The following is a 19,735-nucleotide window of genomic DNA, read 5'->3' as shown; positions in this document are numbered from 1 at the left end:
TCCAGCTTTCAGGCAAAGAACACAAAATCAAGAGAGCCCTAATTTCTTCATCAAAATTGATACCCATAGAAGATAGTTGACTAGTAATAGTATTAAACTCATTTAAATGATCTGCAACAGATCCACCTTCTGCCATTTTCATATTAAATAAACGCTTCATGAGAAATACCTTATTTGAAGCGGAGGGCTTTTCATACAGTGTCGCTAGGGTTTTCATCAAATCTTCTGTCATCTTTGCTTTTGTAATATTAAATGCCACCGATGGTGCCAAGCATAACCGAATGCTTCCAAGTGCCTTTTTGTCCAAAAGATCCCATTCAACCTCTGACATAGTTCCCTGATTCTTGGCTTTTCCTTCCAACGGCTTCCATAAATCCTTCTGATATAGATAGTCTTCCATTTGCATCTTCCATAACTGGAAATTCTGCCCATTAAACCTGTCAACCCTCAACTTACCCTCATTTTCCATCGCTCCCACTCAACTGTGAGACTCCCACTTAACCGTGAGACTTTCCTGCAGAGGATAACTGAAAAACAACCTTGCTCTGATACCACTTGTTAGGATAAACCACGGACAGAAATAAAAAACTACATGCAAATATAACCAATAACAGAAAAAAAAATTGAACACACAGAAATGAACACAAGGCACAAAGATTTAATGTGGTTCACCCAATTCCTGGGCTACGTCCACCAAACAGCAAGTCCGATCTTATTACAATCCAGTGATTACAACCTGATTACAATCCGTAATCCCTTACAGCTCAATACCACCTCAAGAACCAATTTCATATCACAACATTATGAAAAATACTCAACCCTAAGCCCTTTTATACAAGTATTAAACCACTTTAGGGTTATAACATGTCAGCCATATGTCGGCCATAATATGTCGGCTACTGCCCAAAAAATTTTTTTTCGGGGGAACCCCACTATTTATGAAGTATGTACAGTACTTTCTTGATCAGTCACCACAATCTAACAATGGGGGCCTAATGTACTAGTGTATGTAGTGACTTGTTGAATAATAGTGGCATATTCTTCAATGGGTGTGTTAGGTCTTGCATAAACATTACATATATTTAGTTCATTTCTTTTGATCAAAGTTGTTATTGTAATAGATTCTATATTTGTTGTGTTATATTGCTTTATATTTGAAATGACTAGGGTTTTTTTGGCTAGTGTCATTATACCATGTATGTGGTAGGCATTAAAGTTGTTGAAATGTTGGAATTCATCATTTATTTTAGAGATTTGCATGTGTACTTCTTGAATGCAGATGATGTCAGATGACATTAAATCATAGTCATTAGTTATATAATTTATGTGAGGCTTTAAACTACGTGTGTTTAGTGTGCATAATAGCATGGATGGTGTGTTATGACAACATGTATCATCATTCTCGAATTGCCATTTTGCACTTGATTATAGGCTAGACATTTCGAGATGTATTCTCTCTTTGATTTTAAATTTTTTTGGTGTTAGAGGCTTTAAAAGGAATAATGAGTCAATTTTTTTAGTTTGTGATAGTGCTGTGTATGTTAATCCATGTTGTCTAACGCTTGTAGGGTCAAAAGCCATTGCCTCCATTGTAAGCCCTTGTGAATATAGGGAATTGTTTTCATACAATAATTTCAGTTTTCACCGATGTCTTTTGGATAGGTCGAATAATGTGTAGTATTGGTACCCAATCATTTTCAATTTTTTCTGTATAGCATTGTACGAGTTTCTTACATTGTTGCTGTCTAATTGTATTGTCATTAAATCTTATCCAAACTATGTCAAAATCATTATATTTTGTGTATGCTTTAAATATTCCATCTGATCCATTTACTAGACCATCTTTTGTGTTGTAGTTTCCTACATATAGTTCTACCAGAATATTTGGTTTTAGATGAATTTGATGTGGGAGTGAAATTGTTCGTGTGTGTAGGCGTAATGCATTGTTATTTTCATCATGTTCCTCAATGGCATTGAGGACAGTCATTTCACCAGGAACTATTGCAAGCATTTTTGTATTATGACCATTGACATTGATTCTTCTATAGAAAAGGAATGGCAATGTTGGGTTCAATGGTGGTTTTCTCATGCATTGTTCATTGATATAGTGCAAATCTTCATTTGTTTGCATGCCTATTCGTATTTTGTTGAGAACATTAATGAATTCTTCATCCTTTTGCCTTACTTTACATGTTAATGAATAACATTTAACATTCTCTATCCAAAAATTATAAGGCATCAATTCTAACATAGTTGCTTTATTTTCAAATACGACTGCATCAAGTACTGTTTGTGCTTGGTACAAGTCTCCATAGAAAATTATATCAACATTTCCAAAGTGTACAGTAGGCATTTGCATTATCTCACGTAATCTTTTGTCAATGTAACGTAAGAATGTGGCACCAACTAATGATATCTCATCAATGAGAAGTACATGTAACTGATCATAATGCTTTGACATTGCATCTAGTATGTCGCTATTGAGTGGCAAGAAGTCAGATGTGATAAAAGGTATGTGGAATGCTAAATGTAATGTGACTCCACATACATTGTGTGTCGCTTTTCCTATGTAAGCTATTATTAGGCCCTTTGGTTTGTTGGGATCACTGTCGATGTACTTATTGTAGATCCGAAGGAGAGCTTGGTATATAACTTTTGCAGTGAAAGTCTTTCCAGTTTCGGCTCCGCCTATCAAGAATAGATGCAATGGGTTCTTGTTGTTTTTAATTTTTTTTAAAACAATATCTTTGACGATTGCTTTTTGTTCTCTATTTAGCATTTGCCTCAATTTGTGGTACACATCATTGTCCATAATTTGTGGATGGTGGCTTATTTCAAATGTGTAATAACGTATGTTGCTTTGTATCTTCTGTACCTTGTGTTGGATGTCTTTTTGTATATCATATTGCTCAATTTTCTTGTGTTTTTTGACTGTGAGGGTTTGGCTATCCATTCTGTCATTTTCAATATCTAGATCCTTGACTTCTTTTTCCATGTCACCCCATGCAAGAGCTGTGTAATGGTTAAACTTTGCTTGATTCGTTATGATTATTTGCTGATAGTATAAATGTGCTTGTTCCCATGATGTAAAACTTTGTTTCAATGTGCTCTCATTGATTGTAAATGGAACATAGAGTATTAATTGTTCTCTACAATAATTTTCTAGGTCCATGTGTTTGTTGAAGTTGATAAATCATATTATACTCAATTTTGCTTTTTGTGTGTATTTTGTGCCCTTTTTGCTATACTTGAAGACAAATTCTGCAAGGCATATGCTATGAAGGATTGGAGATTGACTTAAATAGTAGTCCACTAAGGATTTCGAGAGGACATTTTCTGACTCATTAGGTTCTTTAAGTAATTCTTTATTGCTTTTTAGTATAAATGTGCGATTGTGATCATCTATTGTGTCTATGAATATGCACTTTCTTGAGCTATGATTTAGTGGCAATGGTAGAACTATGTGTACTGCTTGTTGTGATGACATTTGTTGTAAATTTAGTAGCGCATTTCCTAGCTTTGTTATCATTCGTATTGCATCAATACTATCTTGTTTGTGGTCATTACATATTCTTTTAAATGTATTTTTTATTGTTTTGTCCACTTTTGTCATGTATGAGCTACAATACATTGCTACAGCATATGTATTCAGTACAAATTGTGCATCAGTATTGGCTCTCCATAGTTGTGGAATTCCCTTTGCAAAGCTATTGTTCCAAATTTTTGATGGCTTTCGTCGCAAAAAGAGCGTTGATCGTTGTAGAGTTGATCTTAGAGCCAAGATATATTCTTCTTCATTGGTTCCAATTTCATCTAAGAACATCTGAAATGTGTATGAAAGGTCATAGTTTTCCTTTTCTAATATTGCAAAGATACTTGTTGCTTTTGAACTTATTGCTTCATTCTTCTCTGACAATGGTTCAAGTATTACTATCCTTTGGAGGAGTGGAAAAGGAAAATTATATCTGCATGAAATCTTTCTTAGTCTTCTACATCGCTTTGTGTGGTGGTGCTTGTGAATTGTACAAAGACTAGGCTCTATATGTTCAATTGCACAAGTAATGTACTTGTCAATAAAGTCTATGATGGATGTATTGCTATCTATTCCATATATTGGTGCATTTTTTACCCAGAGTAGGAAATGATAATTCAGTCACAGAGAAGTAATCCACAACATTTCCAAAGAACGATTCATCAGTTAAAATTAATTTCTTCATTGCATCTATTATGTGCCTATAGTATCGTGCACAAGTCATCGGGTCTTTCTTTATTAGATTGAATTTATCACCTTTTGTTTCATACTCTTTTTGTTGTTCAATTTTTGACTGATGCACATTGTGCAATTGTTCGAGTGCACTTAATAGTGGATCCCAATTTTGTTCTACACTAGTAAAAGTAACAAAAAAAGTTGGAGGCCCTAGTTGGCATATCATTGCAAAAACATTCTTCTTAAGTTGGTGTACATAGTCTGGTGATATTCTTATTCTTTTGAAGTCAACGTATCCAATGTCTTATTTGAGAATTCTTTCCAAGTTGGGTTTTTGCTTAACATCTTTCGCTTGTAATTTGCATCCTTTCAATTGTCCCTTTTGTATTCTTATCCACATTGTAAAGAGTACCTGTTGCACCAATATCTTGATATTCTTGAAGAATATATTTTTCGTGTGGTATGCAAAGTACCTTTTTGATTGTAGGAGTTCCCATCGTGCAATCTTTTGGTAAGAAAATCTTTGAATGATGTCTTCGTCACGTGGTTTTCCAAAGAATAATGTGGGAAAATTTATTTCCTCAGCATATTTGGCTTTGAATATTCCAACTGGGTGGGGCTCTTGTGCAGGTGCGACATCAATTATCTTGTTTTGCATTTTATGTATGGATCTAAATTCAGTGAATCCATGTACCAAGGTTTTTGAAGGCTCATTATGTTCTTCATCATCGTCTAATTGTGTTGCATTTTGATTGAATGGAGAGGATGTTTCATCTTCAAAACTTGCATATGTCATTTCATTCTCAACATTAATCTCAAGAGCTTCTTTCCAATCTTTTTTTATTTTAACATTTTCCATTATGTATAGTGGTGTACTTGTGAGTTTTGAGAGTGCTTGCATCACTACATTTGGCCACACCATTCCTATTTGAAATGTATTTTTGTATTTTAGGCACCTTTTGAGAGCAACATCAATAGTTGTTGTGCTAGTGGTTGTTTGTGGTAGTGAATTGTGTATGATATTCATGTTCATAGGAACATTGATAATAGAACCTGTCAATCCCACTTGTGATCTTTTCTATCGCAGTTCCCATATTTGAGCAAATGCAATTCTCACTGACACTAGTTGTTCTTTTAGTTGTGACAAGATTTTCACATCTTCTATTGGTTCATTCATTCTAATATTTTTTGGTGTACTATATGTTGGGAGCTTGAAGTGTTTCAATGCAAACAAGCATGTTTGACAAATGAAATTATTTGGCACTTCATGTTTTATTTGTGTCAGAGTATAATAGTTGTTCTTGTCCTTTTGTTTCATTGGTTTGATGTCTTTCATGAAACACAATAGTTGACAAATTGAGCATGTGTGTTTTGGCGTATCCTGGATTGTTGTTTCAAATATCTCTATTGGTGACAATCCAATTTTTGTTTTTTTAGCAGACGACACTGTCCTGCCTCTTTTTTTTGTTCTTTGGATTCTAGATGTGCATGTTGGCTTATTTTGAATGTTCTTGCTTCAATTTGCACCATTTGTTGTATTATTTTGTGTATCTCTAATAAATTTCTTTAGATGACATAGTCAAAGTGCATTTGTTGTATTTTTTCTAGTATTACTTGGAAAATCTTTGATAAATCTCTTGAGGCGACATAGTTGAAGTACATGCTTTCTATTAGGGCTCTCTAGTTTGATATTTTTAATGTGCACCTTGTCATGTCCTATATTATTTTTGTTTGTAACTTCTACAATGTGTTGTGCATTATGCTCTTTTATAAATCTCTTCTGTTTGTTGTATCGCATTTGTGCTCGATGAATGACTCTTTCTGACTGTAATATTAGTAGTGGTTCAAAGTAACCAGCAGTAGGATTTGTATCATGAAAGATGATTGAGTATGCTTCTTCTTCTATTGATTCATTAAAGTGCAAGTACTTTCTTGCTATTGTCATTTACCAAATGCATATTTGTATTTTTAACCACTTGGATAACCAATGAATGCAGAATATATCTCCCCATAGTCCAACTTCTCCATTGCGTATGTTTTGCTTTGCAGAAAGTCACATTCTACGCAAATATGTTTCTGGATCATGTACTCGGTGCAATTTATATAGAGTTTGTGGATGAAGTTCTGTACTATACGAATGCAATTCTTTTGATTCACCTTCTTGTTTGCATTGTAAGAAGTAATCAATGGTTCCATTTCTTAGCTCAAGTGATGTATATCTATAATTTAGTAGGAATTCCAAGGCATCAAATAAGCAGTCTCCTATGTTGTACTTGAATGTTGGTACTCTGCATAGTCCTTCATTCTCTAGTACAATGTCAATAGTGCAAGTTCTATCTTGACCTATTGGCTTGTAATGCTCTAGGTCTATAATTTCTATTTGATCTTGTATCATTTTATGTTTCAGGAAGGACTAGTACGACCTTGGTTTTCTTGTCACTTGTATACTTGCACTATGTTTCTTTTCTACATGCGGATATTGCTTTCCTGCATGACAAGATGCATCTTTTCAATATACTATTTTTAGTTATCTTAGATTATTTACTTTGATTTTTCTATTCTTTAAAATTACACTTGCCATAAGAAACTATACTATACATTGCAATATGTAGTCCCATTTATTCAGAAGTATCTAGTATGGAACAATTCAACTTTCATAGAATGATTTAAATTTGCACTATGGTTGTCATGAAAACAAAAGTGTACTTCCACATTGATATTTTTATAGAGGAATAATTGCATACACTACCTCACAATGATAAATGTAACTTGAAGACATGTAGGCCATACAAAAACTTGTACTTCTTGTCTCTTCTACTATCGCATATTAAAAAAAGATATATTATGATACTAGAATTAAAAACACATAACATGTTGCATCATTAGAATTCCTTGATGAAATATTCAAAAAACAACATGCTAATATTTTTATAGAGGAATAATTGCATAAACTATTTCACAATGATAATTGTAACCTGAAGACTAGGCAGTACAAAAACTTATACTTCTTATCTCTTCTACTATAGCATATTAGAAAAAGATATCTTGTGATACTAGACTAAAATACAGATAACATATTGCATCATTAGAATTCCTTGATGAAATATTCAAAAAACATAATGCTAATAGAAAATACAAGTAGCAAATACAAACATTGATACTCCTCTTGTTTTTTGGTCATGTCTCCATGTTATCTTTATGTTTTTTTTCATCTTTCCTCTTCACATTGCCACCTCAATATTAAACAGTCATTGATGAAGTAAAGAAAAATGCTAATACAAAACACAAGTAGCGAATACACAAATTGCTACTATGCTTTTCTTCAATCATGCCTCCATATTATCTTTATGCTTTTTCCACCTTCTCTTCACACCTCCACATCAAATATGATATGTTGACTATGTCATCAAGCAATAAAAATAATGTTGAGATTACTCTATGTCTATACCATTTGAATCATAAGTTCAATGGTGAAGCTCAATGACATTATTCTCTGATGTCACATGGAAATTGGAGTAGTCAAATATGTCATGGTTAACACCATGTATGTCTATATTGTTAGGATTGGCAGCAAAATTATTTAGAAATGAAGGAACATTTTCATTGGGGACATTACTATCATATTTTTCTATAATTGGATCCATGTTGAGAATTGTAGAATTCCATTTTTCATGAGATAGGTGCATGGGGGAAACAACTTGTTCCAGTTGTTGCAATGGGCATGAGTTTATCAAATTTGAGGGATGTATATTCTGATAACTTGTTTCAAAATTGGGTAGTCAAATTGCAGTAGGATAGGTTGATTCAAATAATGGATAGTGAATTTTTGTGTCACTTTTTGAAGAATACATGCTATCTATGCTAGTAGCATATATGGAATTGATATGTTCTTTCGATGGAAGATCTTGTACTAGATTTCTATGAAAACTTTCAAGGATGTTAGGTTTCATGTGCATCATGGTTAGATAGTTCTCAGTGATAGGTATTGTTTGACCAAAATGATCATTTGTATAAACCATTGACATTGGACCATTTTTTCCTATTTCTATTGGACATCATTCAACTTGAAGGGTCAATCCAAGTTGATCTTTCTCTAAGTGAGAGATACTTTTTGTTTCATGTATCTCTATATCTGGATGCACAATATTTGTAATGGCTTTGTATCCTTTGAAGGATATTGCAGCCAAATCATATGTGATAGCAGCTTCCTCTTTGGTATCAAATGTTCTGAGCCATTTTTGCTTTTGTTGTATAGGATTCCACACTTGTGCAACATAATGACCACTTGAACGTTTCCATACACCTCAATATGAATTTTCTTTTGCATAGATTTTAGATCCATTGCAAAATGACATATGTCCTTTTTTTTCTTGAACTTTTTCAGAATGTTCTTGCAATTCAGACAATTTCATGTATTTAGTTTTCTTCCTGTTTGATCTCATTACATTTGAGATCTGAGTGCTCTGCACATTGGAAGATTGATTATGAGGTGTATAGTTGACATGGAAAAAGTTGGTGTATGCATTATTGCCTCTCATTGACATGCTAGCATATCATATGCAAAGGTTGCTTGTTCTGCTGTGTCAAATCTTCCTAGCCATTTTTGTCTTCGTAGCTTGGGCAATGTTATCTCTGCTAAAAATTAACTAGATGCTTTCTTGCGAACACCCCTGTATGTCTTCTCCATTTCTTCTTTTGTGTTTCTATAGCACAATTAAACTTTTTTAAAGACATGTCTCAATACACACATGTTTACATTACATTACAAATGACCAATTCTCTCAAACAACAATTTCAATTATAAAGAAATGAAAATGATATGCAATTCCAGAAAATAGTAGGTCAAAAATGACTGTTGTCATATTGTTCATAATCATCTTTTGTCAGTAGTTACTTGTAGGTTATCTCCATTATAGACATTATTTCCATACTATGATCAATTAGAACACTACCAGTTGATAAATACTAAATGTCATTACTACTGTCATGACTAGTGACATTACTATTATTGTATGTTGCTCAGTTACATACCAAATGCATACAATATGGCTACCGTACATAGTACAATTAACGTTACAAACCATGGAGTATTGTCCACTGTGACGAATAGTGTAAAACCTACTAATGTTATCAAGAGTAGTGTCATCCATGCTTTTATTACAAGTTCTTCATAGGTAGGCACATGCTCAATTTTGTTCTCAGCCAACTTAGTCATCATGTTATGTGGATATGCTCCATTCATTGCAAGGGGGTCAACAATCCAGAGACATTGTTCAAAAAGCGGAAAACAAATTCTTTGACTGTGGGTGGTCTCGACTTACAAATGTATATATGCGTTTTAATCTATTCTATGAGGTTTTGATTATAGATTTTTTAGTCAAGAAGACAATACAATTAGTAATTTTGCATCTTTGAGATCTATTCAAGCACACTATGTCTTTGACTTCTTTTGTTGGCAATCATTACTTTGAACACAGAAACGTATGCCAATAGAGATCTAATGAAATGCTAACATGGATCTTAAGCAAATAATACACAAAGAAACAAGAAAATTTTGGAAACTTGTAACTTTGAAATTTCTAGATTCTAATCAAATGTATAACTTTACTTACTATTTTTTTCTTCACTCAATTACCAAGCTTGTGTATTTGGTCCTTGTTGATTTTCCTACTTTGCAATCAAAATGTCGTATTAAGAAAAGCATAATCAAACCTTCACAACATTAGATGTAATTAATTAGCTCACTAGTTCTTATTCTACATATGTGAAAAATAATGTATTGTGTGGCATAATCATTGTGCCCACATCAAACATAGTAGATCAAACTTTTACTAGTTCATAGTCAACTTTGCAAAAAAATGATTAGCTAAATAAAGCTATTTGCATGTTTGCAATAGTCAAAGTTCAAAACAACTTCTAATATATTATAAAGTGAGATGGAAATTACTAGATACATATTGTAATATATTTTTTGAAGCCTCAAGGGATACTTCACCAAGAAACAAATGACATTGAAATGACCAGATACATATTATACTATACCATAGTGAAAAATATTATAGCTTTTACAAGCAAGTTGTGAACTTTTGTTCATAGTAAGCATAAACTTATACATCATCACTATATTCTTGTGGTAATTGTCATCTTGTAATCATTAGTTCATCAATAAAGAAAGTGCCATCTCCCAATATCCGCTACAAGATGAATGCCAAATGGCTCAAAATTATTCTCAAATACAAACAAAAAATGACATGAGTAATGATGCTTTATGATCTTAGCTGCCAACACTCCTGTATCATTATCATACCATTGCCCAATAATTTATGTGTTGTCATGTCTTATAATCCATTCAAGTGAAAATATTGGATATGTTACCACAAGGTTTATTATGGACAAAAGTGTTTCATCTTCAGCAACCGTGCTAAATGGTGATAGTTCGTAGAATAGTGTCTTGCATGCTAGATTGAAGATGGTTGTTAATTCTTGTGCAGTGTGATTTCTAGGAGGGAAATGTCTTATGATATCTTCACAATAAACTATGATATGAGCTTCCCTATATTGCCACACCAGATGTTTTAAGTAAATCAGTTCACCATTAGTCATTAATGGTGAAAGAACATGAATTTGATTAGTGTGTGGTATTGGTTGAATGTCTCCCCATCCACCATATCTAAACATGACAACATGCTTATCATAAAAATATCTTTCTAATATTTTCCTTTGGCATTCCTCTGGAAGTTTTAGAATTTTTTCAAGAATACTAGATTCTAGACTTTCAGAGAGGTGATCTGTATCACAGTCTAATGAAACAAATGCATCAAGAAAATCTATTCTTGTGTAATATGGAGATGAAAAACTTGTTTGCAACGAGGAACATTTCTTAGAATTTATCGAGCATCAGTTAGTTCTAAGATATATGTTGCACTTAGTGTCATTCTTTTGTGGATATACTTTTTATGGAAATAATCATACAAATATCATTAATATAAATGATTCCATACATACTATTGAATAAATGTGCAACAGATGACTATCAATTACAATGTTTCATTTTCCATCAATGGTTTCGACTATTCATTGCATGTTAATAGTATACTATTCAACAAATGTGCAACAGATGACTATCAATTAGAATGTTTAATTTTGCAACAATACATTCCACTATTCATTGCATTTTAATAGTATAATTAGTATTCAAGTTCTAAACTTCTCTATAGTAATTATAGTATCATAAGTTTACAACCAATTATATTCATAACAAAGCTAGAAGAGACATTACTTTAATAATATTTTTATTCATATATTGATACAATATTCATATTACTTGTACATACTTGTTCATTCATAGCATAAAGTACCTAGATAGAGCACCTAGTCTCTGCAGTATTCTCCATACTTGGTAGATACATGTAACAATACACAAAGCACAATAGTCTATGTGCTATTTTTCTCACTTCATACATACATGTAACGATAGGACAAGGACGATGTGATAATTGAACTTTGACATTAGTACTTCCATTTTATGAGAAAAAGTCAGTTTATAGTACTACTAGACAATCAAACAGTTCATGAAGAGCTTGCAGTTGAAGGAGTTGGAGCAATCAAATCTGTAGTTGGAGCAGTGAGATTTTCTTCAGTTGGGAGTTGTTTGTCACTTGGATGCTTCTGTTCACATGGAACACTAGTTTCCTTGGGTAGATTTGTGTACAAAGACATGAATGCATTGTACAAATTTGTCACTCTTGTCACAAGACGTTCACCCAAATGAGTAGCATGTGCATTTAACACATGAACTAGAAAAAGGTCACATTCATTAGTAATAGCTAGACACACAACACTATAAATGCATGATGCAACCTCACACTCTTCAACTGCTTTATGAGAAAAGAGGTTGCCAGTGATAGATGCATGTGGAGTTCCTCAATATGCACAAATTGCTTCATAGTATCCTATCGGTGGCACAAAGTACTCTCGTACATAAGCATTTGCTAGTTTCTCAATGATTGTTGCTTCTTGTACGAAGTACATACAATTCAATAAGAATCGTGAAACAATATCAGCATAGAAAATTTTTCCTGAAGCATTTTTCAGAAAGTCCTCGCCTATCAATGTCCTTAGAGATTTCTCGACACATGAATAGTCAAATATGAAGACATGTCGCATTGTAGTTCATTCAATTGGTCCTATAATAGGACAGTCCCACTGCGGTTTTGGAATACATACTAGCTTATCCATTTTCAACTTGTAAAGTCTGTTATCAACTTTTCAATTGTCAGATTCTACAGTCCTTTAAATTTCTAAAGCTAGTTATATTAGTCACTAGTATAATTCTCCTAGTAGAGAAAGTAATTGCTCAAGATTTTGAAAAATATGTTGCAAGTATTGTCTATAGCACAAGTTTTTTTGATTGAAAAGAAAAATCAACAAGATGCACAATAATACTATTTATTTTTCTATTATTTTGTTATGTTTTATTTATTATAGCGATCAATTAACATTCAAGATGCAGTAGATGAAAATATTGGCTTCTAGGTTTGCTTTCAAAAAAAACAATAATCAGCATTGAAATCTTCATTATTATTATTTTTAAAGAAATTTGGTGAAAGTTTGTATTTATAAAGAAATCAAATATTCTCTTTTACCAACGAGATATTCTAATGATGGAAAATATAATATGAAAGTTCTTAAGTGGGAAATGTTGTTTTATTCATAGATTGGTAGAAATATTGTTAGTAACATAGAATATGATTATGATCAACGTCTTTATTTCCATTGTACCGTACGAATATATTGGTCCCACTCTGTATTATGTATTCTTCAACATTAATGCTTCTTTCTAAGTGAAATATGTGATGACTATATTTTAAGCTAATCAGTATCAAAATTGGCAATATTGCAGCTATGATATGCACATTAGATCTAGGGGGTTCATTTTGTTGAATGTTTGTGTAACTTTTCTAAACGTGAATTAGAAACATAGAAACTAATTATAACATTTCAAAAAATTTGATATAAAAATCAAAAAACTATATTTGAAGAGGAAAACTTATTTAATTTTCTTTGTTTTCAGTGAATCATTATTATTAAAACATCTTAAATAGGTATCATAATGAAATCTAGTTATATATATAATAATAATAATATATTAAACATAATGCAATTAAAATAAAACAACACAAATACCTAATAATAATAATAATATATAAGTTTCACTACCACAAATTGCCACTCTTCTATGAGTGCTATTTCAAGGTCTCTTGTGGGACCTTTTACATCACTGTTTTTGTCCCCTCTCCAAACACCAAAGATGTCACATGTAGACAATGCAATATATTTTCATTAAGGCTTTGTTTCCTAGATGCTTTTTTACACATTCTAGCATTTCTCACATTAGATCTAGGGGGTTCATTTTGTTGAATGTTTGTGTAACTTTTCTAAACATGAATTAGAAACATAGAAACTAATTATAACATTTCAAAAAATTTGATATAAATATCAAAAAACAATATTTGAAGAGGAAAACTTCTTTAATTTTCTTTGTAACTACCACAAATTGCCACTCTTCTATGAGTGCTATTTCAAGGTCTCTTGTGGGGCCTTTTACATCACTATTTTTGTCTGCTCTCCAGACACCAATAGAATGTGACCCTAGAAGGAACTAAATCATGGAAGCCCCTCAACATAAATCTTGAGGAGAATGTGGGCATCAATTGACATCGAATCTTTTTCTTAAATTTAGTGGATGATGAATAATGTGATAAGGATAGAAATATCAAACAAAATGTGGTCACAAAAGCCATGAACATGGAAAGAAGTCACGAAGTAGCTAACATCATAATTATGGAGGGAAGATAACCACAAACATTATGGCTTCTAGAAGGATTCCTCTGACCTACCACATTATGGCTTCTAGAAGGATTCCTTTGACCTACCACATTATGACTTCTAGACAGAATATTTGGGCCTATCAAATTATGGCTTCTATAAGGATATTTCCATGGGGTTTTCATGCTTCTTTGGCTTTGCATTCATCAATGTCAATGTCACACATACTTTAATCTACTTTCTCAAGTATGCTAAGTAATGCTTAGTCTTCGGTTGGTGGATCTTGCAAGTTTAGGGAAAACAGTCCCTTATGCAAAAAAGTGTTAGCAAAAACTATATTCTTATCTATTTGTAAAGAATGGTCCGTAAAGGCACTGTTTGCATTAGTCTATACCATTTCATGTTTTGTGGGTCCTTACCTGATGAACCCATTAATGGAGCATTTGGAAGGAAAACAAGAAGGCATGTTTGGGTACTGAGGTGGGTACATGTTTGCCTCTGCTTTCATTGGGACAAAGGTGATAGAATCGTTTACAAAGCCATATCGGTACTTTGGATCCCATAGGCTTAGCTTACAGGTCATAGCAGCCCTGACAGGTGCCATATATAAGAAAGGTCTCAAGCTTTCATATGCCACCAGACAAAGACATACTAGTGGAGAAATTATCAATTATGCAAGCACAGATGTCCATGCTATTGCAGACTTCACTTTGTTTTGGCATGACATTTGGTTGTTTCCAATCTAGATTCTCCTTGCTCTCTTCATTTTGTACAGAAATCTGGGGATAGCTTCAACTGCAGGGGAAAGATTCTTAATGAGCTAGTTTCTCTCAATTATTAGTTAAACAGGTTTAAAGATAATAAAGATAATAAAACCCCATCATTATTATTCAAACTGGATTTGCATCCCTTAAAAAGCTCAAGCTTCAATTAACCATGTTTAAAGATAATAAAGTTATATAACATGGCAATGCCCTAGTGCCTATATTTTGAGTAAAAGTTTACATTCAACCAATGGAAAAAAATGCATAGTATGTCATTGTAGGCACATTTAGTAGACCATAAAAATTTTAAATGGCATCTCTGAAGTCTTTTTTTGTTGCTACTTCTCCAAGGATTGCACATGTCAATGGAGCTAAACTTTCTATTGATTCCTTCATCACCCAAAAGTTCACGAGTTGTTCTCCATTAAAATTAGTTCTTTCATCATTCTTAAAACTTAATAGAGGCCATGGCATTAAAATATTGGTTGCTTCAGTAACTTCACAAATGGAAGCATCTGTTAAGGCAAAGATAAGCAAGTACCCACTAGTAATTTACTGTAAAACTCGGTGTTCATAAGTACAACTGCTTTTATTCAGCCATCGTTATAATTTTGGTAAAAGTCAAGTCTTACCCTCTCGAATGCAAGAAAATTCCTAAAATTTGTCCTGTGTTTGTAGGTACTACCGTAGTCTGAAGTCTTTGTTCAAGCGCATTGGAGTTCAACCACTGATCATGGAATTGGACGAGCTAGGTATGCTTAAATTTTTTTTTAAAACTGTAAAAGAAATGGTCAATTTATGTTTTGTTTCGGGATGGATGCTTGTTATTGAGACTCATTTGCAGGTTTAGGAGTTATGAGAGGAACATCAATAGCTGATAAAAAATAGCTATTTATATAATTGAATGTGATTATTATACCAGTTCTTTGAATAGCCCCTTAAGAAGAGTGACCATTGGCAAGTTATAATTGGGAGGTTTAAATTATAATGATACACTCAAATAATCAAAGGAGACAAAGTGGAATGGAAGTGCATGATCTAGAAGAATAGAGAATAAAGGCATCCATAAAGGGACAATTCCTTTAACTACAACCTTTCTCAACTGGGCACACAATCTCCTACTTGCAGGGCTGCGACAATTCCTCTTTGGGTTAGTGACTTATGTGCATCTACTCTGTAGAATATTTCCCCATGGAAGTTGTGAGTTGGGTTTTGTAATAAGTATGTGGAAACACCGTGTTAAGCACAGATGACTTAAAGAGTGATAGAGAATTGCAAATGAGCACAATAATGGCAATACAAAACACTAGCAATCATCAGAGTAGGCTAGGAGAAAAAAGATGGCTCAGGCACTTCTCAGCATAGTAAAAGTCAAGAGAGGCTCCATGGAATTTTTTGGAGAGCAAGGAGGCCCTGCGATCTTCTTTTGCATCAAAAGAAGGGCCAAGATCTTCATTTTTAAAGGATTCTAAATTATAGCATTTGCCATCCCTCACCCACAATAGCTCCTCCATCCCCTGGTGGACCTCTGGCTGTTAGATAGTAGTCTTCTCTAGCCCACACCCCTACCAAAGGGCCCTGCAAATAATAGGATGGACCCCCAAGCAATAGATTACCATCACTCGGGTGGGCTCCTCGCTTTCATTTGAAGATGCCGCATAGTTCCTATTGAGTTGAGGTTTCCATATGATGGTAAGGAAATACCTCGTTCCTCATCTCTAAAACTCAGAGAACCTCCAAGACTGTCCTTGGACAGTAGAGAATCTTCGAGAAATTTTTTTGATTAAAAAAGAAATGCTTTTGTTAATGACACTCATTACTACCCAAAGGCATGGCCATTCTAATGGGGATTTCATAGAGTTGGAATGGTGTAGTGGAAATAAGCCTTCACCAAGTGTTGTTGCATGACTGATGGGTTTAGAAGAGATGCCAACCAGTTCAACTACTCCCTCTCAAAAAAGGTAACTATTGAACCAATGCTCATCTGAAGAAGCATCTGTCTCAAGAACTTTCGTAGAGATGAAGAAAAGCTTAGAATATTTGAAGGTTGAATCTAATAATCGGAGTAGAGAAAAAGAAAATAGTTTACTTGAACTGTTAAAGAGCCATAACTTTAAACAACAATTCAAGATAGATAGATCTAATCTTGTTCAAGAAACATATGATGGAAATTTGAATTCTACAAGACAAATTCAATGCTTGGATTCACTCGAATTTAAGCATCAGGAAACAATTCCAAAAAAAATCTTGGCTCAAAGGTGTCCTATTGAAACTACTCCATGAGACAACCAGATAGTTGCCAGACATTACCAAGAAAAGCAGTTGAAGCTCAACACTTCTTGCTAGATTTGACCAAAAAGAATGATGGATCATCCCAAGATCTTTACAGTGAAATTGAAAAGAGGCTGAAGCTACTAGAGCTTGAAAATTGTGATAAAGATCTTCAGACTCTCAAACAAATTCTTGAAGCAATGCAGCATAAGGATCTCCTAGATTCCACTAAAGAGAGGCTAAATTGGCATCAAAATGATGGAAGTTGCACACCTAGATCCAAAGTCCTTCAAGAAGATAAACCTAATTCAAGGGCATCTGAAATGCAAGGATTCCATATGAAATCTGGAAGCTCAAACTCATCTCTGACCATAAATGGCAAATCACAATAACAGATTTTATATCTTTTGAATGCTCTTTATACTTCAAATAGTCGTATAACATGAAAGATATTATAACATCAAAGCAAAGTTGTGCCAAGCTTATAAAGATATTATAACATAAAAATAAAGTTGTGCTAAAAATGAGGGAAAAAACTAAGAACACCTAGCAGAAATAAAAGAAATAAGGACGCTTATTTAAAAAGGAAAAAGAGTTATGAACTTACAAGAAAATGTTGGAGAGAAAGAGGAAGAAGAGCGAACTTGGTGGGAAGAAGTGAATATATTGTATAAACCTCGCTTTTAAATGCGAATCTCATTATAGGTCATATTTAAGGCACAGTACTCTTCTATTCATTATGTATTAACAACCATTGATTTTGATCTTGTTTGTTGCACTAACTAGTGGAATGTAGAATCCAACTATTCGCAAGTCAACATATTATTATTTCCTATTGTCATAGCTTGGTTCTTGACCAATCGTATGCAACTAATTTAAATACACTAATTGTGATGGGTCATCCATATTCCTATAAAGTAGTGGAATGTAGAATTGAATTGAACACAAAACACAAATATATAATAATAATAGTATATAAGTTTCACTAGCACAAATTGTTAGTGTTGTGTGAATGCTATTCCAAGGTCTCTTGTTGGGCCTTTTACATTACTATTTTTGTCCCCTCTTGAAACGCCAATAGAATGTGACCTTACAAGGCATTAAATCATGGAAGCTCCTCCACATAATGAGGACAATGTGGGCATTAGTTCACATCAACTCTTTTTCTTAAATTTAGTGGATGATGAATAATGTGATAATGATAAACATATCAATGTGTTGATTGCAAGATTGATAATTGAGAAATGATATAATCAGAGGAAATACAAAATACTAACAAGAAACTACAAAATTATCTTGTATTTAAACCATTTTATTATAAAATCCAACTATTTCCAAGTCGACATATGATTATTTTTTCTTATTGTCATAGCTTGGTTCTTTTGATACAATTGTCATGTCATCAAATATAACTCTAAAGCATTCATTTTTTTATAAGTATTTCAATAGCACAATATATGAGTTTAATAAAACCTTGAACAATGTAAGTTTAATAAAACCTTGGACAATCTTAATGATAAATCACAATAATAATATATTAAATAATATGAAATATTAGTATCACCTTTTATTTCAAAATCTGTTATTTCAATCAAAATAGAAACTAATACTTCAAAAAAAATCCATAGGCCTGTTACTGTATAACCTTTGTATCCTCTAGAAAATGATATTCTCTTTCATTCAAACCTTATCTCCATAAAACTCAAAGATCTTTCTAATGACAAATAGTCGTGAGCCATAATGTTCCACTAGCAACAATTGAACAAACATATTGGAATCACAATAAACTACTCGTGATGCTATATTAGTTCATTGAGTTTGGCTTTACACCCTTTCTCAGGGGACTTTCCCCAACAATTTGACAAGATCCATGTTTTGTGATTGTGTTTTCATAAACTCCTAAACCATTTTGTGCATTATATTATAGAAATTATTAGGAATATGCATCTGAAGATTACTAAGGTTCATTCTATAGTAGCCAAGCTCATATATTCAAAGCCCTGAAAATTATATTCTCTTTGATTCAACCCTATCTCCATAAAACTCAGAGATCTTTCTAATGACAAACAGTCGTGAGCCATAATGTTCCACTAGCAACAATCAAAAACATACCGGAATCACAATAAACTACTAGTGATGCTATATTAGTTCATTGAGTTTGGCTTTACACCCTTTCTCGGGGGACTTTCCCCAACAATTTGACAAGATCCATGTTTTGTGATTGTGTTTTAGTAAACTCCTGAACCATTTTGTGGATTAAATTATAGAAATTATTGGGAATATGCATCTGAAGATTACCAAGGTTCATTTTATAGTAGCCAAGCTCATATATTTCAAAAGCTTCAAGGCTTTTTCTACCAACACAACAAAGTTACAAAAACACCATCAAACATAAAAAAATTTAATAACATTTCGTGCACAAAATTATTGTGATCTAACATATCTGCATAGATCTTCGCAAAAAAAATTGAATTCTTTACAACAAATTTGATTCTACACAATAGATTATCGATTTCAAATTTTGACCAATGGATCTCAAATTTTTAAACAAAAAACTCAATTCTTTTACAAAAAATCGATTCTAAACAATAGACCTGGACAAGTTTCCATAGATAGATTTCATATAAATATAATGATTACAAAAAATAATACAGCTACAACACAA

General features: G+C 33.0%; 1 protein-coding gene across 1 annotated transcript; it reads right to left on the bottom strand.

The window, feature by feature from the left end:
- Positions 1-1,621: 1,621 nt before the first annotated feature.
- Positions 1,622-2,995, bottom strand: LOC149580631 (ATP-dependent DNA helicase PIF1-like). Its single transcript, XM_089805235.1, has one exon. It carries the CDS (start codon positions 2,993-2,995, stop codon positions 1,622-1,624), a length of 1,374 nt encoding a protein of 457 aa, XP_089661361.1.
- Between the last annotated feature and the right edge of the window lie 16,740 nt (positions 2,996-19,735).

Source organism: Cupressus sempervirens, chromosome 1 (genome assembly GCF_028749045.1).
Source record: "Cupressus sempervirens isolate cs-2001-9-10 chromosome 1, ASM2874904v1, whole genome shotgun sequence".
In the NCBI taxonomy this organism is placed as follows: domain Eukaryota; kingdom Viridiplantae; phylum Streptophyta; class Pinopsida; order Cupressales; family Cupressaceae; genus Cupressus; species Cupressus sempervirens.
The sequence above is the reverse complement of the archived record's forward strand: the minus strand, read 5'-3'. Positions and strand labels throughout refer to the sequence as shown.